Raw genomic sequence first — 24,595 nt, forward strand, 5'->3', positions numbered from 1 at the left:
GTCAAATGCTTTACCAAAGTCCATGTAGACAACGTATGCTGCCCCACCCCAATCAATCATCATTCATCACTGCTCAGAAAAACTACTTTGTGAGACACGACCTCCCTGACAAAGCCATGCTGACTATCAGAAATAACTCCAGGTTTAAGTTAATCCTGTCCCTAAGAATCTTCTCCATTAGTTTCCCTACCGCTGATCTAAAGGTCACTGGGCTATGATTTTTTTTTCTCTGGATCATTGTGATTCTTTCCTAAATTCTTCTATATCTAAAGTGAAGGTTGGTACGTTCTTTATTAATAATGGTATTGAAGGTTACTGGGAAAAGGCAGGAGAATGGGTTTGAGAGGGAAAATAAAATCAGTCATCACTAAATGGCAGAGTAGACCCAGTGCTCCTATGTTTTATGGTCAATTGATGATTTATGTTGGGTGCATTCAACAAATACATATGAAGAAACTTGAAGTATTTTCCTTCTGAGCGTATTAGTCAGAGGCTATTACATTACATTTAAAGTTTTTTTTAAAAAGTCGGGCCTGTATTTACGCAGGTTTAATTGGGCTGCACCTGTTTTTGCAGGCACACACTAATTATCTCTGGACAGTTATCTTAATTTGTTCTTTAAGAAACCTAACCCACTGCTCTGTGTTTTGCCAACTGTTTTTCCAGGGTGGTATGGGGTTCCTTTTGATCATAGTATACACAAATTTAATATGCAAACTATTTTAAATCTGAAATTTACTTTCTGTTAATGTGCAACTTGAATGGAAGTATTGATGGCTGAGGTTTTATTCATGTCGCAAAGCTGCATGTGTGCTGTTGACTTTAAAGTAGCATGCTCTGTAAAAGAAGAGGTTCTTGTACTTTGTATACAAATCTCATGAGAAAGGATTGGCAGTCAGAAAGCAACATTGCAGAATATCATGGATGGTCTGGCTAGAGTCATTCGCTGAACACATTTAAGAACTTTAGGACTGCTTCAGTTTTCTGAGTGTATTTGAACAAGTTATTAAATGCCAGATAATGATGGAGTTACAAAATCATAAAGTTTACGTGACCATTTGTCAAGTTTGTGGATTGTGTTTAATATTTTTGTTATTGAGTTAAGCTTATTAAAATTCTAGCCTATCAATCTCTTTGCCTTAGTGTGATGTCTACTGTCAACAGTTTCAGAGGAAAGACTTCATGTCATCAAATTATATTTGATAACATTCTGAAAGTTGAATATTTCAGCTTTTAAATACACTGACTGTTTAGATTGGGATTGTGAATTATTACAGCACAGAGCTTCCGCCCCTCCCCCTGCAAGTAGTATCCAGCTCCACTTTGAGTTATTATGGAAATAAATACAAAAAAAAATCCTGGAAACAGTCAGCAAGTGTGGAGTGAGAAACAGATTTAGCATTTTGTGTCAGGATCCTTTATCAGAACTGGGAAGGAGTAAAATTCTACGTTTAACATTTTATGTACATGCAGTCAGTCTGTATGTAACAGTTGCTTGTACATTGTCTTTAATAGGATTGCTTTTATATTTATTATATTTTTAATTTATTCTTTGTTTATTGTGTTCTTTAATACTACATTGGATCCGGAGTAACAATCATTTTGTTCCCCTTTACATTTTTGTACTGAAGAATGACAATAAACAATTTTGAATCTTTTTAAGGCAGCGCCTCACAGGAAACTCGATAGCCTGTTTGTATGTTAAATATTTTCATCCCACCTATAGTTTGTTTGCTGATCGCTGAAAATCTTTATCCCATTTTCCTTTTCTGACTGGAAAGCTTGTCTCTATAATGCATCAAAATTGGTAAACACTTGCAAATGTACTGTACAGCCTCAAGCACCTCCTTTAAACTTGTGTCATTTCATTCATATTGTCTTCCTTCATCCAGTCTATCAAACTGGATCACTTTGCACCTCTCTGAATACCTTTATGAAAGATTTAGCAGACAAAGCGAGAATTTAGGTTACGTGAAGTTGCACAACTGGTGTGATGGTTAGTTCATTTAGGAGCTAAAAAAGTGCAGTAATGTTGATGCTGGTCAGTAATTAATCTAAACAAAACTGAGTAGTTTGGTGGTTGTAAAATCTTAAGTGTATTTTATTAAAGGGTGACGATTGTCTTCTGAAAAAGCTTGCCAGTTATAAATCCGATCAGGAATAGCTAGTAATTTGCTGTATTGCTGCGTTATACCACTTTGTTAATAACCAGAAAATGGGTGTGAAGGGAAGTGAGATTTAACATTTATTTATATGTAGCTTTGCTCTGTTAGTATAACAGAAGGTTTTATTTTCTTTCTGTAGCTGGGAGCAGAGGGTGGATCAACATGGTAGATTGTATTTTGTAGATCACATTGAGAAGCGAACAACGTGGGAAAGACCACAGCCATTACCTCCAGGGTAAGTGCATGCTCATTAGTGAATGGATGTTCTGGCATAACCTATTCTTAGACCCATTTATTATCTTAACTGCTAATGAACCAAATTATGGTAGCATTAATTAAAATCATTATGTACATCTGCAATACTGATGCTACAAAGGCAGTTTCATTGGGCAGTGCTTTCTGAGCAGTGCCTTCCACAGAAAACCCTTTTAAAGTTCAAAAGATAAATTTTATTTTTTGCACTTCTGGCCCGTAGTGTAAAGCACATGGTTGCAGCTCTAGCCAAGAGTTATGTTTAAGTGGTTGCAAAAGCACCCACTGTCTGATGGTGAGATCAGTCACTGACCATCTATTCTGTAAAGGAGGTTGGTTACTTTTAGTAATCAGGCATGTATATCCTGGCAGGTTCAACTTGACCCTATTGTTAAAATCTGGCCTTGACATTTCCCCAGCTGATGGGATTTAGGACTTTTAACCTGAAGCATAGAAATATAAGCAGGAGTAGGCCATTTACTGTGTATTATATGTTACTTTCCTACACTGATCACTATAATGCTTAATTCCCTTAATATCTTAAAATCTATGTTTAGAACTAATGGCTTCTGAGATATTAGACCAGCTGAATTTATCATTTTTTTGGTGATGTTGGGTGGCACAGCCCACTTTAAAGTACCAGCGGCTTGGGTTCAATTCCCACCGCTGCCTGTAAGGAGTCTGTACATTCTCCCTGTGACCGCGTGGGTTTCTTCCGGGTGCTCCGGTTTCCTCCCACAGTCCAAAGACATACAGGTTGGTAGGTTAATTGGTCATTGTAAATTGTCCTGTGATTAGGCTAGGATTAAATCGGGGATTGCTGGGTGGCGTGATTCGAAGAGTCGGAAGGGCCTATTCCAAGCTGTATCTCAATAAAATAATTTTTTTTAATAAAATGTTTAATTCTTAATTAATTATATTTGCTTTGTAACCGGTCTCAGTTACACTAACGAGTTGCTTTTCATAATTGCTGCCCAGAAGCTATGACATGTATGATGATGCTAAAAGCCCTTCATCTCAGTCATACCATTATATAATTTGATTAGTTTTACAAAATTGCACAATGTAGGTTCAAAAGAATGGGATTTACGCTCCTGATATCTGTGCACTAGTACCTTCCCGAGCCACATCATTCCTATGATGTGTTTAGAATGTGTTTGAAAGTGATGCTGTTGAACCACTAGACAAACCGCTGCTATCAGTTCTCAGTCATTTCATCCAAACTTTCAAAATCACTCTGCTTGAACTCAACATCAAACTAATAAAGACATGTTAAGCATTATTCCTTATTGCTTTGAGGTTTCTCTAGTTTTCATTAAACTTCAGGTGAAACCCATCTTTCTATACCTACTCTTCAGTTCGGTGACTGCAGCCCTGAACTAGGAAACTGATCATTTATAATTAACAACAGTTCAGCTATTCTCTTTGCTAGTTGTTTGAAATCGGGGCATGTATTACTACTCTGCTAACAACTATCTCATCTGATTTGCCACTACCACTGACCCCATTGACTCTTAAGCAACATGCAAAAAGTGGAGGAACTCAGCACCTAAGGAGGGGAATAAACAGGTGATGTTTGAAGCCAAGACCCTTTATCATCATGAGTCCTGGTGAAGGACCTCAACCCGAAACATCAACTGTTTAGTCCCCTCCATAAATACGGTCTCAACGCTAAGTTCCTGCAGGATTTTGTGTATGTTGCTCAAGATTTCCAGCACCTGCAGAATTTCTTGTGTTTATGATTTGCTGGGCCAGTTTAAGCTAATTTTACTTTGCCCATGAGCTCTGTGTTATCACAAGAACCTTCGAAATTGGGATCATAGAATTTGCTAATCAAAGCTTAACTCTGCAGTTGGAATGCATTAATATCTTTAACTGTGTCTTCCCCCAATTCTTGCCTGATAGCTGGGAGCGAAGGGTTGACGAGAGGCACAGAATATATTACGTTGACCACATTACCAGGACCACCACGTGGCAGCGGCCTACAGTGGAATCTGTCAGGAACTTTGAGCAATGGCAGTCGCAGAGAAATCAGCTTCAGGGAGCCATGCAACAGTTCAACCAGAGATTTATTTATTCGGTAACCAGCTACTTTACTGAAACTTTCAGAAGAGCTGAATGATTGCTTGATCTGTAGAAAATCACCACTTTGATTTTAGCATCCATGAAAAAAAATTGTATTCACTATAATCTAATGTCCTCCTCAGCCATTTTGAATATTTTTCATCTTCATTTAATTTGAGTATATAAGTGTGTGCCAGAGAGATGGACTAGACTGCTCAGACAGTTCACCATTCTGTTAATAGAAATGTTTGTGTCAGCATGTTTTAGACTTCCAAGTCTGTGCACTCAAGTATGTCTGGCTTTCCACGTTCTGCTTGTCCTCACCATTCAGTAGTAGCCTGAGCTATGGAGGCCCAGTTTGGTTTTATGACTCCAATATTTGATACATCTAGTCCCATTCATCAGTCTCCCTTGCAAAACCAGTATTTTTATTTGGTTTAATTAATGTTTTAGTTAATTTGCATCTGTTAATTGTGTTCCTGGTTTGTTAAGTCTTGTTTTAGCTGACGTCAGGCAGACAATCTTGGAAGAATATTAATAATGGCTGGGGTCACCTGTTTTGTAAAGACATTGCCCAGAAGAAGGCAATGGCAAACCACTTCTGTAGAAAAATGTGCCAAGAACAATCATGGTCATGCAATGGAGGACCATGATCGCCTATGTTATACAACACGACACATGATGATGATGAGTTGTGTTTACAAGGGTGCATTATTTTCTTAATTTTTATGTTTTTTAACTGTTTCTAAGTATGTTGATCATTCATTTGGAAATAGTGAACAGTCCTTCTGAGTTCTGATGAAGGGTCTCGGCCTGAAATATCAACTGTTTAATCCTGTCCATAGATGCTGCCTGATATGCTAAAGTTCCTCCAGCATTTTGTATGTGTTATTCTGGATTTACAGCATCTGCAAAATCCCTTGTGTTTCTGAAAGTTAGTGTTGTCAAAACAGCTTCAGAGCAAACCACTTGCCAAATTCCCATTCATGACCTGTTACTGCTGTACCAAACAGCTTCCTGTGTATGTGACTACACAATGTTACTATGGCTGCAGTCCTTGGGTGGTGGTGACCATCAAGTACAGGCCAAATCTGGCACAATCCAGTGTCAGATTTATCTGTTGAACTGAGGCTATCCTGTGTTTTTTTTTATTATTTTAACTACAAATAAGTGTTAATTCTATTAAGATTTGCTATTTTTGCAAGCTGTCTTATGACCCGCTAAAATTCTTAATATATCTAATTTTAAGTGACTAGTTTGTCACTACAGATACATTAAATATAAGTACAACAGATATATTAAGTATTTTGATGACAAAGGAATTTTACTTAATGACAGTACTTACTGCCCGTTATGGTGCTGGCGTTTAGGGCAGCAATGAAGGTTTTCCATCTCTGTCTGTCCTTGTAGGATTCTTCATTGTTGTTTCTGTTTTACCAGTCAGGGTTTTTGCACTGAGCTGATTTTCCAAACTTGGAGACCTGGTGAATCACTTGTAGTCTGGCCTCTACCCTTTGACCTGTTTGGTATGGGTGACCCTACCAAGAGCCAAAGCATGAAGCCCTGTCTCCAGCCAACGTAGCTCTCCGGGTCATTGAAGCACACAAGCCTCCAAATCGTAACATGGGTATTCCTCTTGGAGAACGCCGCCCAGCAACCCCTGATTTAATCTTAGCCTAATTATGAGAAAATTTATTCATGACAGTAGTCATAGTCTTTTCTTTGACTTTGGAAGCTGACCTTCTTGAGTGACTGTCATGCAGTCTCTTCTGCCATGTCCTGTAATTGGCGGAATCTCTCCCTCCCTGTGCTTGATCTCTCTGTTACGCCATTCTTTTATTTGTGTTTTTTTTAAGCGGTAAGTTGAACTTTATTTATTTATTGAGATACAGCACGGAATAAGCCTCTTCTGGCCCTTCGAGCAGCATCACCCAGCAATGCACCAATTTATTTCTGGCCTAATAATAGAACAGTTTACAATGACCAATTAACCTACCAGCTGGTGCTCTTTAGACTGTGGGAGGAAACCAGAGCAAACCCATGCGGTCATGGGGAAGTGTACCAATTCCTTACAGGCAGTGGCGGGAATTGAACCCGAATCGTTGGTACTGTAAAGCTTGTGCTAACTTCCCAGTGCTATCTTACCTCATGTCATTTCAAAAGTACATTTACTATTTTATTACTAGCCCTTTTATTTTTACAGTTTGAGCTGTTCTTTATCTTGATTGAATTTGTAGAGGTGAGCCTTATCAGCGATCCCTATACACATATTAACCTGTACCTTGTTGCAGTTTTTGTTTTTGACATAGTGCTCTGAATATTTCAACCTTTCCATCCCCTCCTCTACTCCATCTTTCACTGATTTGCTGTCTTTGTCCTGAAGTTCCTTGCTTAAAGTTCAGGTCCTCCCTGGCTTATGAACCCCTGACTTGCATGCAGCTGATACATAAAGCCGGTGGTGTGGTTTGCCAGCTACTGCCATATGGGAATTTAGTTTCCAGCCACATTTCCAACTTGAAAACTGTTTGGGATACGAACACTTCACTGGAATGGGACCCTGCTGTAACCTGTGCTCTCGTTCATTATCATCTCTCTGGTAGATTCAATGTACTTGTTCAGCCCCTGGTTATCCATCTGCTTCAAGCTCAGCCCCATGGCTTAAATTCGTGCCTTGACTAAGTTTTTATTAAAGAGCACAAATTTTATGTTGAATATGTGGTTCTGTAGCTGCTGGAAATCTTGAACATTCACAAATTGCTGGAGGAACTCAGCAAGTCAGGTAGAATCTATGGAGTGGGATAGGCAGTCGACATTTCAGGCTGAGACCCTTCATCAGGACATTTCATCATGTTTCATCAAAACAGTTTCTATTTGCTTTTAGTATCCTGAGCCGGTGGTGCCTGCTGAATTTGACCCTCTTGGCCCGTTGCCAACTGGATGGGGTAAGTAGAACCTAAACATGAAAGAAAAATATGCACCTTAAGAATAATTTGAGACCGTGCACGTGATTTAGTTATATTTAAATCTTGCTGAAGATTATCACCGGTTACTAATTAAACTCTATGTCATTCATGTAGAAAAGAGAACAGACACCAATGGCAGGGTATACTTTGTAAATCATATAACGCGTACCACTCAGTGGGAGGATCCAAGGACAGAGGGGTAAGTAAACCTTTGAGTGCTACTAAGATAAATGCTGATGTTACCATGTAATGAAGTAAGCTAGGGTCATAGGTGTCAAAACTTTAAATGCAGATCATCTAATCATCGTGTTCACTATTTGCATGGGTGGATTTCTGTTGATTTTCAGTCATCTGCTTTCCATTTGGCCTGCTATGAAGGTTCCAATGCACAGGATCAGAAAAAGCTGTGAAAGTTTGTAGACTCAACCAGCTCAGTCATGGGTACTAACCTCCCCATTGTTGAGGATATCTTCTAAAGTTGGTGCCTCAAGAAAGTGGCACCTGTCATTCTAGACCTTCACCTCCTGACCCAACATATTGATGCAGCTATAAAGAATGCAAGTCAGCAGCTATATTTAATTAGGAATTTGAGGAGATTTGGTATGTCACCAAAAACACTTGCAAGTTTCTACAAATGTACCATCAAGAGTATTCTAACTGACTGCATCACTGTTTGATGTGGGGGGCTGTTGCAGAGTGTGTAAAATTAGCCAACTCCATGATGGGCTTTAGCCTCCATAGTACTCCGGTCATCTTCAAGGAGCAGTGCCTCAGTAAGGCGGCGTCCACCAGTAAGGACCTCCACCACCCAGGATGTGCCCCCTTCTCATTGTTGCCATCAGGAAAGAGGTAGAGTAGCCTGAAGGCATACGTGCAGTGATTTCAGGAACAGCTTCTTCCCCTCTGTACTGCTGCCTCAAAACAAATACCACTTCATACATCATTGATAATAAACCTGATTCTGAAGTTAGTTTAAGATCTTTTGTCTTAACTCTTCAGATAAACAGTGGAAATTTGCCCCTGTTGCTTGGGCATAACCAGTTGCAATACACTGCAAAGGAAATTAGGTTCCATCAATGATATTTTTAAAAATTTATTCTTGATGTAGATTTTCAATGCAACCTGCAGCTGTTTTACATTCATTTGGTGCATGTGTGTCGTGTCATAACTGGGCAACACTGGCAAATCTGCTTCCTAATTTGAAACAGAAAGAAAAAGGTTTTATGGCAATTCTGCATTACTGGTACTAGTTTTTAATTCCACCATATTAATTAATTGAATTAACATTTTCTGGCCGTCATGATGGGGGTTTTATTATTTTACATCATTATGCTGTTTGTGAAATGCCACAGATAAAATGGTCTCATTACTAAGCTCATTAGTTATCCTTAATTTATCAAGTGTTTCTTTTCTGGAAGTGTCCTAATGATCTACTGTCCATGTAGTTACAACAATTACAACAACTTATCATTTTAAATGAATCTCTGATCTTATCTATGCACTGATTGTGGACTTCAGAAAGGGTAAGATGAGGAAACACTGACCAGTTCTCACAGAGGAATCAGAAGTGGAAGGGGTGAGCAATTTCAAGTTCCTGGGTGTCAATATCTCTGAGGATCTAGCCTGGACCCAACATATTGATGCAGCTACAAAGAAGGCACAATAACAGCTATATTTCATTAGGAGGTTAACAAGATTTGGTATGTCACCAAACACACTCTAATTTCTACAGATTTACCGTGGAGAACATTCTAACTGGTTGCATCACCGTCTGGTATGCGGGGGAGGGGGTGCTACTGCACAGGATTGAAGTAAGCTGCAGAGAGTTGTGCTCCATCATAAGCTCTAGCCTCCATAGTATCCAGGACATCTTTTAAGGAGCAATACCTCAAAAAGTCGGAGTCCATTGTTGAGGGCCCTTCATCACAGAAGTCATGCCTTGCTCTCATTGCTTCTATCAGGAAATAGGTACAGAAGCCTGAAGGTACACACTTAATGATTCAGAAACAGCATCTTCTCCTCTCTTTCAATTTTTGAATGGGCATTGAACCCATGAACATTACCTCACTATTTCTTTGTTTCTATTTTTTTGCACGGCATATTTCATCTAACTATATATACGTCAACAAGTGTCACGTCATATGCTGCTATTAAATCTGATTCTGTATTTACATGGTAGAAAAAATTTGAGAGAGCCCTTGTGCTAATAAGGTACATAAAGAAAAATAAATTTTGATCATTTTTGTAGACTTGAAAGCTTTGAGGTATCACAAGCTTGAGATGAGGACTTGGAACTTGTGAATATGCATTCCACTAAAAACAAGCCACTATTAGCAAAAACTGAAGATGCACTTGGGCTTCTGTGTGTACCTTCAAACTGTTTAGCTGAATCATTATCCTAGTAACCAAAGATACAAATATTAACAAAGTTTTGCATATGAGCCATTTACGAAGGGTAATTGATAAGTTTGTGGCCTAGGGTAGACGGAGTCAATTTTAGAAAACTTAGCTCATTTATTTTTCAACATAGTCTCCTCCTACATTCACACACTTAGTCCAGCGGCTGTGGAGCTTACAGATCTTGGACCTCCAGAAAGTGTCCGCAGCAGGGGTGATTGATAAGTTCATGGCCTAAGGTAAAAGGAGATAAGTTATTAACTTCAAACTTGCTGCGTTATCACTCAAAGAATTGAACTGCACGTGCATGTAGCGAGAGCGTCTGGGACCTCCAGGTGGTTCACAGCGGGGCCGATTGATAAGTTTGTGGCCTACGGTAGAAGGAGATGAGTTATACAGCTCTTGTTACATACACGTGCAGTTCAACTCTGAGTGAAAATGCAGAAAGTTTGAAGTTAATAACTCATCTCCTACCTTAGGCCACGAACTTATCAATCACTCCTGCTGTGGACCACTTTCTGGAGGTCCAAGACGCTGACTTCTACAAAGAAGGGATCCGTATGCTCCACGACCGCTGGATTAAGTGTGTAAATGTAGTGCTAGGTTTTCTAAAATTGACTCCTTCTACTTTAGGCCACAAACTTATCAATCACCCCTCGTATATACAGTTGCCATCAATAATTGAATAAAACTAAAAGCAGAGATTAATGATTGCAATTGAAAGTGCTTTGATCAGCCTTCGTTTGCTGAGGTATCAACTGTTGTTTTGTGTGATTTGCGTTATTATGAGCATTATAAAGCAGCTGTTGGTGCAGTATCACAGGAGAGCAAAAGGCCACGTCGTACCAGTCTGTTTTCCCTTCTGATGCTGTTCATAGTGCAGACCCGTTAAATTCACATATGTTGTTTATTCCTCCAGCATTCTCAATGAGAAGCCCCTGCCAGATGGATGGGAAATGCGCTTTACAGTTGATGGTGTTCCATATTTTGTGGATCATAACAGAAGAACAACAACGTACATTGATCCACGCACGGGGAAGTCAGCACTGTGAGTTGTGAATTGACCTTTCATGCAGAACAAAAATGTTCAACACTCATTGATGATAAACAGGATAGGGCAACAGAATCAAATCCAGTACTTGTGGTTACTGGTTGAACATCAGCTCCAGATACCGACTAACAGAGATGAAGAGGAATTTCTTTCGCCAGAGGGTGGTGAATCTGTGTAATCCATCACCACAGACGGTTGTGGAGGCCAAGTCGTTGGGTATATTTAAAGCAGAGGTAGATAGGTTGTTGATTAGTAAGGGTGTCAAAGGTTACCCGGAGAAAGCAGGAGAATCAGGTTGAGAGAGATAATAAGTCAGCCATAATGGAACTGACAGAGCAGAGTCAATGGACTGAATGGCCTGATTCTGCTCCTTTGTCTTATGGCTGAAATGTGATCTTAACCCAAGGTTTTACCTGGCCATTCAATTGAATGCTTTAAGTGCTCCATACCAGTATTTGAAAAGAAGTATCGCAAATTCTAGTGCTGTGGGTAATATTTGATGAGCCTTCTTGAGGGACATTTCTTATGTAGAGTTCTGCATACCATAAAAGCATGGTTATCTGACACTCATTGCAGAGAAAATGCAGTCTTTAATGAGATATCACCAGTGTTGATAAACAAGCCTATCATCTATTGCACATCAAAGGAATTAGTTTATTCAATATGATAAATATGTAAACAAAATATTAGAAATATTGAAACATAGAAAACCTACAGCATAATACAGGTCCTTTGTCCCACAATGCTGCGCCAAACATGTACGTACTTTAGAAATTACCTAGGGTTACCCATAGCCCTCTATTTTTCTAAGCTCCATGTACCTATCCAGGAGTCACTTAAAATACCCTATCGTATCCGCCGCCGCCGGCAGCCCATTCCATGCACTCACCACTCTCTGCATAAAAGAACTTACCCCTGACATCCACTCTGTATCACGCTCAAAGCTGTAATAACGTCACACTAACTGCTACATTACCATGCCTCCTGCCCTGGTTGTCATTGGCAGACAGGTACTGCTCATAATTTGGAAATTAAAGTGGTGGGGATTCTGTTTTGGACATCTTTTTTTTCAGAGCACTCCCTTCATATCTGCCTTTCACAAGATAGTTTAATCCTTTGTTATACAGTCATATAGGATGGAAACGGGTCCATCAGGCCAACTTGTCCATGTCAATAAAGATTCTAAGTTCAAAGTACATTTATCATCAATGTACATATACCATATACAACCTTGAGATTTGTTTCCTAACAGGCAGCCACAGAACAAAGAAACCCAAAAGAACACATTTTTTAAAAAAAGACCATCAAACACCCAATATCCAGAGAGAAAAACAAATCTTGTAAACAATAAACACAAGCAAATAGCATTCTCAACAGGTCCACAGGGAGAGTCCATCCCTCACCATGGGCCCCAGTGCCTAAACCATCATCACGTCATCAGGTTCGGGCGCTTGGATACACTCTGGGGCCTAGACCCCATTGCCTCATCTCAACCTGTACTTGACCTTTCCATTTCAGCACAGTGATTAAATTTGAGACTCACTAGTGCCATCTTAAACCAGAAAACGTAGATTCCCATCCAAGCAAGTTCCTTTTGGCCATTTTTGGCCCATATCACTTGCTGAATTGGGCTGTAGAATTAGTTTTCTTGTAATGTAATTTTTGTATGTTTGTATTTTTTGTAATCCCCTTTATACATGTAATTGTTCAGTGAGTTTTTCAGTGGTTACAGTTGCCTCTATTTTTCTGGAAACTTGGTTTCAGTGGCGGGTGTCACATTACTTGAACCCGCCTATCTAAATGGTGAGGCCCAACTTAAATTGGAGGACACTTTGTCAAGCATCTCCTCCCCATCCTCCAAAAGTGGAATTTCCCAGTGGCCAACCATTTTAATTCCTATCCCTGTTCTCATTCCAAAATGTCATTCTGTGGCCTCCTCTATTACCACAGTAAGACCACTCTCAGAGTGGAGGAACAGCACCTCATTCTGTCTGGATAGCCTCCAACCTGATGGCATGAACATTGATTTTCCCTTCTGGTAATTTTTTTCTCTCCCCTTCCCTCTTCTGTTCCCCACTCAGTCCCCTTATCTTCTTTCCTCCTCGCCTGCCTACCGCCTCTCCCACTTCCCTTTCTCCCATGGTCCACTCTCCTCTCCTATCAGATTCCTTCTCTCCAGCCCGTTATTTTTCCCACCCACCTTGCTTCACCAATCACCTTCTAGCTGGTCCTTCTTTCCCTCTCCACCACCTTTTTATTCTGGCGTCTTCCCCTTCCTTCTCAGTCCTGAAGAAGGGTCTCAGCCCGAAAAATCGATGTTATTCATTTCCATGGATGCTGCCTCGCCTGCTGAGTTCATCCAGCATTTTGTGTGTGTGAATTGGTTAACTGTTATCTGTGGAATTTCAATGGAATTTACTGTTCTCAGTAGTCTGATATAAGAAGACCACACCACCTTTATTCTTCCTGTTTTCTCTCTCTTACCATACTGCTTCTTTTTTGCTCTTGTAACAGTTAATAAATTGACCGTAACCAAAAAGTTATATGCTTTATTTTTAACTTCAGAAGAACCTTTGGATCGCAAAAGCATCAGAATCCAACACCCTCTAAAACTTTCCTCACCATGTACCTGTCCAAGCATCTTTTAAATGTTGTTAATGTATTTGTCTTAACTTCTTCTGACAGCTCATTCCATTTACTGACATCCTCATCAGCTGATGATAAAGTTAAATGTAGTAAACGCCACTCTTGCCTTTCTGGGTTGGTTGCTGTGATTACATGTTCTGGACTTACAACTAGTGCTTGTAGCTCTAGCCATTTCTGGTGATTAGAGTGGCATAAATTTGGAAAGAAATTCCGTTTTCAGATCTAACTTGCACTAATTACCTTTAAAGGTCCATCTAAATTCTAAATTGAAGTCCTTGAGTTGATTAGGGTCAATGATTGCGACTACCCATGTAAAACAAAATTGGTGTGCCTTTGTTCAATAATTGTATTTAGCCACCCTCTTTTTACTTAATCTAACTGTATTCCTCAAGTATGAGCTTCTTGGACAAATGTGTTACTCTACATTGCAAAAGATGAGCTGTACTGAATAATATTGTTTTAGAGCAGGGTTCCCAACCTGAGGTCCATGGACCCCTTGCTTAATGGTATTGGTCCGTGGCATAAAAAAGTTTGGGAACCCCCTGCCTTAGAGACTGGAGCATACACTCAGTGGCCACTTTATTAGCTACACATTAGCTGCTTGTTGATACAAATATTTAATCAGACAATCGTGTAGCAGCAACTCAAGGCATAAAAGCATACAGACGTGTTCAAAAAGTTCAGTTTTTCAAACAAAACATCAGAATTGGGGAAAGAAATGTGATTTAAGTGACTTTGACTGCAGAATGTTTGTTGGTGCCAGACGGGGTGGTTTGAGTATTTCAGAACCTGCTGATCTCCTGGGATTTTCACGCACAACCGTCTCTGGAGTTTACAGAGAATGATGCAAGAAACAAAAAACCTAGTGTGTGGCAATTCTGTGGGTGAAAACACTTAGTTAATGAGAGAGGTCAGAGGAGAATGGTCAGACTAGTTCTAGCTGACAGGAAGGCAACAGCAACTCAAATAAGCATAGGTTACAACAGTGGCTACAGCAGCAGAAAACCATACCAGGTACCACTCTTTTGCCAAATGAAGTGGCCACTGAACGTAGAATGATACTTACGCAAGTGACAGTGCTGTTCTGTGTTTGGTGGCCTGTTCATCTTTTAGAAAATAGGGACTTGGATTAAATGTGAATTTCAAAGTACTTCCTTCTTTGTCTTTCCAGATCAAATGGTCCAAACATCGCGTATGTCCGTGATTTCAGATCCAAAGTTTCCTATTTCAGGTTCTGGTGTCAGGTAAAAGCAGCTTTTCATTCTATTCAACACTGCGTCAGAAGTCTCAAGAAATGGCTCCCAGTATGTAGCAGCATTATCTTCATAGGGATAATGGAAAATTAGGAAAAGCAGTTCAAGTAGCTATTTGCTTCATCTGGTTCTGCTGATTTGTCAACCTTTGGAAGTTTTGGGAGGGTATGTTGAAACGAAGAATGTGTTGACTGATTTATAAAATGAGGTTGTTTTCTGTTCCAGCAATTGGCTGCACCTCAGCACATCAAAATAACTGTGACCAGGAAAACATTATTTGAGGATTCCTTTCAGCAGGTAATTCCCAGAATTAGGTTTGGGGGAAGAGTTGGGTGTGGAGAACAAACTTGATCTCAGTGAGTGTATCAGATCTGAGGTCTTTGTCAGCACCTCATTACCAAGGCCATTCTTGGTATGTCAGGCAGCCATATTTACTTTTCTACCTTTCCAGAAGAGCTGAGGGTGCATGGAGTAAGGTTTGACACACATTCGCGTGGATCACTTTTTTTTAGCGGGGAATAGTCAAACTTGAATTTATTGTCTTATGCACAAGTTCATGTATGAGGGAATACACATGCTTATTGTGATATGCGCAAATGCATGTATGCGCAGGTGTAATGAAAAACAAACTTGCAGCAGCATCACAGGCATGTAGCATCAGATATTCAATATTCACAAGAAAAAGATAAAATTAAGTTATACACAAATTATACAAGACTAAGCATAATTAGAACAAAAACAAAACAAAACTCTTTTTAGTACTAAGTGATCATAGTGTTGCTAGACTGTAGTGATTAGGGTTTACTTAAATGTGAAACCTTTATGGAAGTGAGTGCTAATTGAAGCAATGACAGTGGAGATGCAAAATACCTGAAGATTTTCAAATGCTTTTGTAAAATTTAAGTTCAGGAATTAAAAGAAAACAAACTGCTGGAAATGCTCAGACAGATGGGCAGCATCTGTGAGACGGAGTTGTTTACCTGGTATCTCATGTGGGTGACCTGCTAAATGTTTCCTGCATTTTAAGTATTATCTCCAATTTCCATCATCTACACTATTCAGAATTTGAATTTACTTCAGAAATTTTTACTTTGTTATATTTCATCATGATGTAGATAGGGCCACCCAGCCCATCGAATCCATGCAGGTTCTTGGAGCATTTCCATCAGCCCCATTATCTCAAATTCAAGTTCATTGTCATTCAACCATACACATATATAAAACTAAATGAAATCTGGGGCCAAGGTACATATGGTCACAAACAGCACATGTGAAACCCATATGGCGACAAGGAGAATATGCCACTTCGTTTCAACTGTAATGGGGATCGAGCCTGAGTTGTTGAACTGTATCGTATCAGCAGCACTAAATATACACCTTTGCCAAAAATCACCGAGCACCATTATTGTCATATCTAGTTATGTAAATATTGTTGGAAGAAAGGATTCTGTCCAGTTCTTGCTAAGGTCAAAATTCTAGAACTCCTGCCTTATAACACTGTGGAGTACTGTTGGATTGGGCAATCGAATTGTTATTTTCCTTGTAGTGTAACTTATGCTTGTTTGTATTTTTATATGATCTATATACATGTAGTTGTTCAGTGAGTTTGCCAGTGGTTACAGTTGCCTCTATTTTTCTGGAAATTTAGTTTCAGTGGTAGTTATCACATTACCTAAATCTGGTTATTTAATTGGTTAACTAATATCTCTTGGAATTTCAATGGAATCCATGGTCTGTTATAAGAAGACCGGACCACCTTTGTTCACTCTCTCTCCTCTTTCATCTCTCACCAAGCTTCTCCCCTCATTTCCTTTGTTCTTGTATCACTTAATAAAATGATCATAATCAACAAGTTTTATGCCACATTCTTATCTTCCAAAGAACCTTTTAGATCGCAAAATCATCAGGATCTAAGTACTGACAGCAAAGGGACTGTTGCAGTTCACCACCACTTTCTTGAGGGCTATTAGCGATTAAGGAACCCTTAGATCTTGAAAGGAATATGTTTTAAAGTTGATGGTTTTATAGATAATGCACTTAAACACTCTTTTTGGAACGTGATTCCCTTACAAACTATTTCTGCCTTGTTTCAGATTATGAGCTTTAGTCCTCAAGACCTGCGACGGAGGTTGTGGATCATTTTCCCAGGAGAGGAAGGCTTAGATTATGGAGGTGTGGCAAGGCAAGTATTTTCAATATAGGATCAAAGTAACAGGAAGCATTTGCCTGCTGTAAAACTGATGAATTGTGCGGTGTAGGAAGAGGTTAGTCAGTCTATTTCACTTCTATTAGGTCTATAATAGAGCAACGCAGTTATTCATAAGCTCCTTTTTATTCCGTGCTTACCTGCAGGTATTTCCCCTTCAACTGTTTATTTAGTTTGTTCCATAAATACACTGTTTCTCCTGACTCTTGTCAAATGCATTCATAATTTTGAGTGCCTTTATCAGATCTCCAGTTCTCCTTCCCTGTTAGGAGAGCAACTGAATTCTCCTGTCTTCAGACTGAACTGAGGCCTCTTATTCTTTCTACCAACTCCAGCCAGAACCAACACACCCACCCCCCCCCCGCCACAAAGTAAACATGAAAATATATCATATTCCCACATTTGTTGGAATCAGGTTTCATATCACCGGCATATGTTGTGAAATTTATTGTCTTTGTAGCAAATATATATTTAAATTAAATAAGTAGTGCAGAAATAGAAATAAAAAGTACTGAGGTAATGTTCTCGGATTTAATGTCCATTCAGAAATCAGATTACATAATAAAATTAATAATTGGACCATACAGACCAGAAAGGTAGCAATTTCAGTCTCTACTGTACTTTGTTTTAGCTGCTCCTTCTCTCGGTTTAGAAGTGAAAACTGGCCAGTGTTCCTACATGTGGTACTCAACAAGCCATGTTAGCTACATTGCATAGAGCTCTACAGCACAATACAAGCCCTTTGGCCCATAATGCTGTGCTGACCTTTTAACCTACTCTCAGCAATCTAACCTGGCTGTGGAGGAGGTGCAGCATAGGTTCACTAGGTTAATTCCTGGGATGTCCGGACTGTCTTACGCAGAGAGGTTAGAGAGACTGGGCTTGTACACGCTGGAATTAAGGAGATTGAGGGGGGATCTGATTGAGACATATAAGATTATTAAGGGATTGGACAAGATAGAGGCAGGAAATATGTTCCAGATGCTGGGAAAGTCCAGTACCAGAGGGCATGGTTTAAGAATAAGGGGTAGGTCATTTAGGACAGAGTTGAGGAGGAACTACTTCTCCCAGAGAATTGTGGAGGTGTGGAACGCGCTGCCTCAGAAGGCAGTGGAGGCCAATTCTCTGGATGCTTTCAAGAAGGAGCTAGATGAGGGGGTGTCACGTGATGACGTGGGATTGAGACGTGTAAATCCAGCTCTCCCGCAACAAATCAGCAAAGTACCGTTCAAACAAAACAAAGTTAATAATTATTTTCTGAAAACTATTTATAAACTTTACAAGACTACTTTACGATATGCTTCCTAAACCACAACAAAAGAAGTCTGCTGTTGCAAAGCAGCCACGAGAGGGGAAGAAAAAAGGGCCTACTGCAACGATGGAGCCTCGGACTCAGGTTGGATCTCCTTCGGTAGAACAGGGAGCAATGGCGGTGGTAGCGGTTTCTCCGAAGAAGATGCCGGAAATGCGCATGCGCAAATCGACACAACTCAAACTACAAGAACCGACAGCCACTGCAATTGAAAATGACTCAGTCAGAATTGGATTCTGCAGAGAACACAGATGAAGAAGAGGAGGAAGAATTGGAAGCGATTGGAAGTAAAGGAGTTGATAGAGACATAAGAGAGGCTATATTGCAATTAACGGCTGAACTAAGAAAAGTAAGAGAAGAGCTTAGAGATACGAAGATGTGCTATAATAAAATTATGGAAAGACAGGACAAAATGGATAAGAAACTTCAGAAGATGGAAAGAGCAATAGGGCATATGAATGATAGAGTGGAAAAAAACAGAAAATGATCTGCTGGTCTGGAACTCGGAAAGAAATCGACTCTTGGAGAAAGTGGACATGTTGGAAATTTTCAGTAGACGTAATAATATTAAAATTGATGGTCTTAAGGAAGGTACGGAGGGAGAAAAACCAATAGAATTTTTTTCAAAGATGGATCCCGGAAGTTTTGCAAATGGAAGAGGAGGTTCAACCAATTGAAATTGAGCGGGCACATAGAGCTCTAAGACCAAAACCAAAAGATGACCAATATCCACGATCGATTTTAATAAAATTCTTAAGATTTCAAGACAAGGAAAGGATTCTACAGGCAGCTGCTCGAGCTGCCAAGGATAGAAAAGGGCCATTGATGATTCAAGGGAACAAAGTTTTTTTCTACCCTGATATAAGTTATGAACTTTTGAAGAGAAGGAAGAAATTTAATCCAGTGAAAAAAAACCCTATGGGATCACGGTTATCAATTTATATTGCGTTATCCTGCAACCTTGAAGATTTTTTTGCCTGGTGGAGAAAAAAAGATTTTTTGATGACTACCAGAAAGCGGAGCAGTTTGTGCGAGATTCTCTGAATATTCACCAGATACAAGAACAAATCCAGGGGAGCAAGATAGATTGAAGATGAAGATTGGGTCAAAGAGTGGACTTGTTGGATTTTTGAAGGTGGATGAATGTATAAATATATTATTAATTATACGAGGGGGGTAAGAAAGGTTAAAATTGGAGGAATATTAGTTGGGAATAGTAACACTAATTTTGTCTATATATATATAATCTTTTTTTGTTGCGGGGAAGCTGGAAGAAGCACTGACCAATTGCTACGCTAATCATGTGTGCAAACGTGGCTTTTGCCACGACCTGTAAAATGGAGGGGGGTAGTGTTGTGTATCTTTTCATTCACAACATTAGTGGGGGGGTATTTTGTTTTTTCTTTTTTTTGTATTCTTTCTATCTTTTTTCTTTTTGCCTGGAAGGTTGGGAGGGAAACACATAGCAACATGGTGAAGTTTAAAGAGATTCCCCAAGGAACTATGAGAGTTGAGAAGATAAGTAATGTTTTAGATTGGAGTAACTTTGTTAAGAATAATGACTAATTTATTGAATTTTTTGAGTTTTAATGTTAATGGGCTTAATGGACCAGTGAAAAGAAAAAGAATCTTAACACATATTAAAAAAATGAAGATAGATTTAGCTTTTTTACAGGAAACGCACCTAACAGAAACAGAACATCAGAAACTAAAGAGAGATTGGGTGGGTAGTGTTGTTGCGGCTTCATTTAATTCAAAAGCGAGGGGAGTAGCAATTTTGATCAATAAAACGTTACCAATTAGAATACAAAATGTAATAACTGATTCTGCGGGGAGATATGTGATTATACATTGTCAACTTTTTTCTGAACTATGGACTTTTATGTATATTTATGCACCAAATGAAAATGATGCAAAATTCATACAAGAAGCTTTTTTGAATTTGGCGGATGCACATGAAAAAATATGAATTGGAGGAGACTTTAATTTTTGCTTAGACCCAGTCTTAGATAGATCAACCAAGGCTGTTATAAAATCGAAGGTAGTAAATTTAACTTTATCATTGATGAAAGATTTAAATTTGATTGATATATGGAGAAGAATCAATCCTAAAGAAAGAGACTATTCGTTCTATTCCCATAGACATAAAACTTACTCAAGGATAGATTTTTTTCTATTATCAATGCATATTCAACACAGTGAAAAATATGGAATATAAAGCAAGAATATTATCAGATCATTCTCCTTTATTAATGACAATAATAATGGCTGATAAGGAAGAAGTGGCTTATAGATGGAGATTTAATTCAACATTATTAAAACGTCAAGATTTTTGTGATTTTATGAAAAAGCAGATTCTATTTTTTTGGATACAAATTTTCATTCAGTGGATGATAAATTTATACTATGGGATGCGATGAAAGCATATCTTAGGGGCCAGATAATAAGTTATACGTCTAAAATTAAGAAAGAATATATGGCAGAACTAGATCAATTGGAAAAAGAGATTACAAAAATAGAAAAAGAATCTCAAAGATATATGTCAGAAGAAAAACGAAGGCAACTTGTCAATAAGAAGTTACAATATAATACGCTTCAGACATATAGAATGGAAAAAGCAATTATAAGAACTAAACAAAGGTATTATGAGTTAGGTGAGAGAGCACATAAAATTCTTGCCTGGCAGTTGAAAACAGAACAAGCTTCCAAAACAATAAATGCAATTAGCACAAGGGCAAATAAAATATATTATAAACCTCTTGAAATAAATGAAACCTTTAAAAATGTCTATTCTGAATTATATCAATCAGAATCCTAAAATGATGTTAATGAGATAGAAAGGTTTTTATCACAAGTTTCTCTTCCAAAATTGAATTTGGAAGAACAGAAGGGATTAGATATGCCTTTTACATTAAAAGAAGTTGAAGAAGCTTTAGGATCACTCCAAAGTAATAAATCTCCAGGAGAAGATGGTTTTCCACCTGAATTTTATAAAAAATTTAAAGATTTATTATTTCCTCTCTTTATGGAACTAATACGTCAAGCAGAAAAAATACATAAACTTCCAGAATCTTTTTCAACAGCGATTGTAATAGTATTGCCAAAAAAAGACAGAGATCCTATGAAACCAACATCATACAGGCCTATTTCTTTATTGAATACGGATTATAAAATAATAGCAAGAATTTTATCGAATAGATTATCTAAATATTTACCAAAATTAATACATATGGATCAAACAGGATTTATTAAAAATAGACAATTGGCAGATAATGTAACCCGGCTACTCAGTATAATTCATTTGGCACAAAAAAGGGACGAGAAGAGTATAGTAGTAGCCTTGGATGCAGAAAAAGCATTTGATAGATTAGAATGGGATTTTTTATTTAAAGTATTAGAAAAATATCGGTTAGGAACATCTTTTATAAATTGGATTAAAACTTTAAATTCTAACCCTAAGGCTAAAGTAGTGACAAACTCTCAAATTTCAACATCATTCCAGTTAAAAAGGTCAACTAGACAAGGTTGTCCATTATCACCTGCTTTATTTGTACTGGCGATAGAGCCATTAGCGGAACTAATCAGAATTGATCCAGATATTATGGGTTTTAGAGTTAATCAGGAGGAATATAAAATTAATCTTTTTGCTGATGATGTTTTGATCTACCTAACAAACCCACAACGTTCGTTATATAAATTATCTTCTAGATTGGATGAATATGGGAAGGTATCAGGTTACAAAATAAATTGGGATTAAAGTGAAATTTTACCTCTTACTAAAGGAGACTATAGTCAATGTCGATTAGTAACCCAATTTAGATGGCCGGTAAATGGTATAAAGTATTTAGGTATAAGACTTGATAATGATGTAAAGAATTTATATAAATTTAATTATTTACCACTATTGAAAAAAATTCAAGAAGATTTTGACAAATGGATGATACTACCAATAACATTAGTAGGTAGAGTCAATGTTGTAAAAATGAATATATTTCCTAGATTACAGTATTTGTTTCAAACATTACCAATACAATTGCCACAGAAGTTTTTTCAAGAGTTAAATAAATGTGTGAGAAAATTTCTTTGGAAAGGTAAAATGTCAAGAATATCATTGGAAAAATTGACATGTAAATTTGGGTTAGGAGGGTTACAACTTCCAAACTTTAAAAACTATTATAAAGTAAATCAGCTTAGATTTATTGCATCTTTCTTCGATGATCGAAAACCAGCATGGATTAAAATAGAATTAGACAAGATAGGAGAAAATAGACCTGAAGATTTTATATATAAATGGGAATCTAAATGGATATGGGAAAAGAAAGAATCTCCTATATTAACACATTTGATTGATCTATGGAATAAGATAAATGTTGATAATGAAACACAGAAATCTCTATTAGCAAGGAGACCTTTGTTCCAAAACAGACTTATTCCTTTTACAATGGACAATCAACTTTTATATAATTGGTACCAAAAAGGGATTAAATTTATAGGAGATTGTTTTGAGCGAGGTATATTGATGTCATTTGAACAATTAAAGGATAAATATAAAATATCAAATAATACTTTCTTTTGTTACTTTCAATTAAGGGCTTACTTAAAAGGTAAGCTGGGTCAAACAATGTTTTTGCCAAAACCTAATGAAATTGAAATTTTAATTGAAAAAGGGAAAATTAAAAAATTTATTTCTTGTATGTATCATTTGATTCAAGAACAGACAATTAAACAAGGAACCTATAAGTCAAACCAAAAATGGGAAACAGATCTGAATATTAATATTGATGAAACAAATTGGTCAAGACTCTGTCTTGACAGTATGACAAATACAATAAATGTTCGACTTGGATTAGTACAATATAATTTTTTACACCAATTATATATTACACCACAAAAAATAAGTAGATTAAATTCAAATCTATCCGATAAATGCTTTCGGTGTAATCAAGAAATTGGTACTTTTTTACATTCTACTTGGTCTTGTTTTAAAATTCAACCCTTTTGGATAAATTTAAGAGTCTTATTGGAACAAATTACTGGAACTCCACTTCCACATAACCCTGTATTATTTCTATTAGGTGATATTGAAGGGATAAAGCCGAAACTTAAATTGAATAAATGTCAGAAAGAATTCATAAAAATTGCATTGGCAGTAGCTAAGAAGACTATAGCAGATACTTGGAGATCTGATTCGTATTTAAGTATGGATCGTTGGAATAATGAAATGGCTAGTTCTATTCCACTCGAAAAAATTACTTACAATTTAAGAGATAAATATGTAACATTTTTGAATATTTGGTGCCCTTATTTACAAAAGATAGGATGGCATATTTAAGTGCTCCGATAAAGATCTTGGTCCCTTGGGGAAAGTAAAGAATAATTATACCATGGGACTTCCGGGTCATCAAGGGAATGGCGGCGTAAGGAAAAGGTCTCTCGACAAAAAAGAAGGTAAACTGCCCCAAAATCGAATTTAGACAAATACTTAATATTGCATAACTATATTAATAAAAGGGGCAAGGATGATGTCTAAGAACAAGAATAAAAAGTCTGCTCTGAAGGCTGATAAACATAAAGAGATGCAGCAAGGCGACAGGCCTAGCTCTCCCACGGCAAGCCAGGACGGAGATAATGAGGGGGAATCGGTGACTTTGTATTTGATTCTCGGAGAGATTCGCGAGTTCCGACAAGATAACAGCAAACACCTGGAAGATATTAAAGGAGAAATAGTAAAAACTAACTCGCGGATAGATGAAGCCGAAGCGAGGATTGTTGGAATTGAAGAGAAGCTACAAAATGCAGAGGAGGTGATAGCAGAAATGCTGAAGCTACAAGACCACCTCCAGTGGAAACTAATAGATCAAGAAGGCCGCTCGAGAAGGGAAAATGTGAGGATCTACGGAGTTCCCGAAGGAACCGAAGGTAAACCCGGATTGATGATTCCCTTCGTGGAGAAGCTGCTTAGAGAGAACCTTGATATACCGGCCGCAAAAGACCTACAGATAGAAAGGGCTCACCGTGCGTTGGCACCACAGCCTCCGGCAGGCACCCAGCCCAGATCGATTCTGATCAGATTTCTCAGTTACAGAACGAAGGAAGAGGTGCTTAAAAGAGCATGGCAAAAGAAAGGTTTCATGTGGAACAACTGTAAAATCAGTTTAGACCACGACTACGCACCGGGGATTCTTGCCAGACGGAAGGAATATACGGAAACACGGAGAGTCCTGAAGGAAAACAACATCAGATTCCAGACCCTGTATCCAGCTCGGCTGAGAGTCTTTTACGACGA

The 24,595-nt window shown here is 38.2% G+C and overlaps 1 protein-coding gene across 1 annotated transcript in view; it reads left to right on the forward strand.

Annotated features, from left to right (window-relative positions):
* The window catches only part of LOC134342679 (E3 ubiquitin-protein ligase Itchy-like), a 135,398-nt gene that overhangs the window by 69,300 nt on the left and 41,503 nt on the right, over nucleotides 1–24,595 (forward strand). The window contains exons 10-17 of the mRNA XM_063041088.1: nucleotides 2,305–2,400; nucleotides 4,323–4,497; nucleotides 7,363–7,423; nucleotides 7,559–7,643; nucleotides 10,761–10,889; nucleotides 14,710–14,782; nucleotides 15,017–15,088; nucleotides 16,885–16,973. Of these exons, the coding sequence (XP_062897158.1) occupies nucleotides 2,305–2,400; nucleotides 4,323–4,497; nucleotides 7,363–7,423; nucleotides 7,559–7,643; nucleotides 10,761–10,889; nucleotides 14,710–14,782; nucleotides 15,017–15,088; nucleotides 16,885–16,973 (780 nt within the window). The remainder of the gene's footprint in view (nucleotides 1–2,304; nucleotides 2,401–4,322; nucleotides 4,498–7,362; nucleotides 7,424–7,558; nucleotides 7,644–10,760; nucleotides 10,890–14,709; nucleotides 14,783–15,016; nucleotides 15,089–16,884; nucleotides 16,974–24,595) is intronic.

Source organism: Mobula hypostoma, chromosome 2, assembly GCF_963921235.1.
Source record: "Mobula hypostoma chromosome 2, sMobHyp1.1, whole genome shotgun sequence".
NCBI classification, from domain to species: domain Eukaryota; kingdom Metazoa; phylum Chordata; class Chondrichthyes; order Myliobatiformes; family Myliobatidae; genus Mobula; species Mobula hypostoma.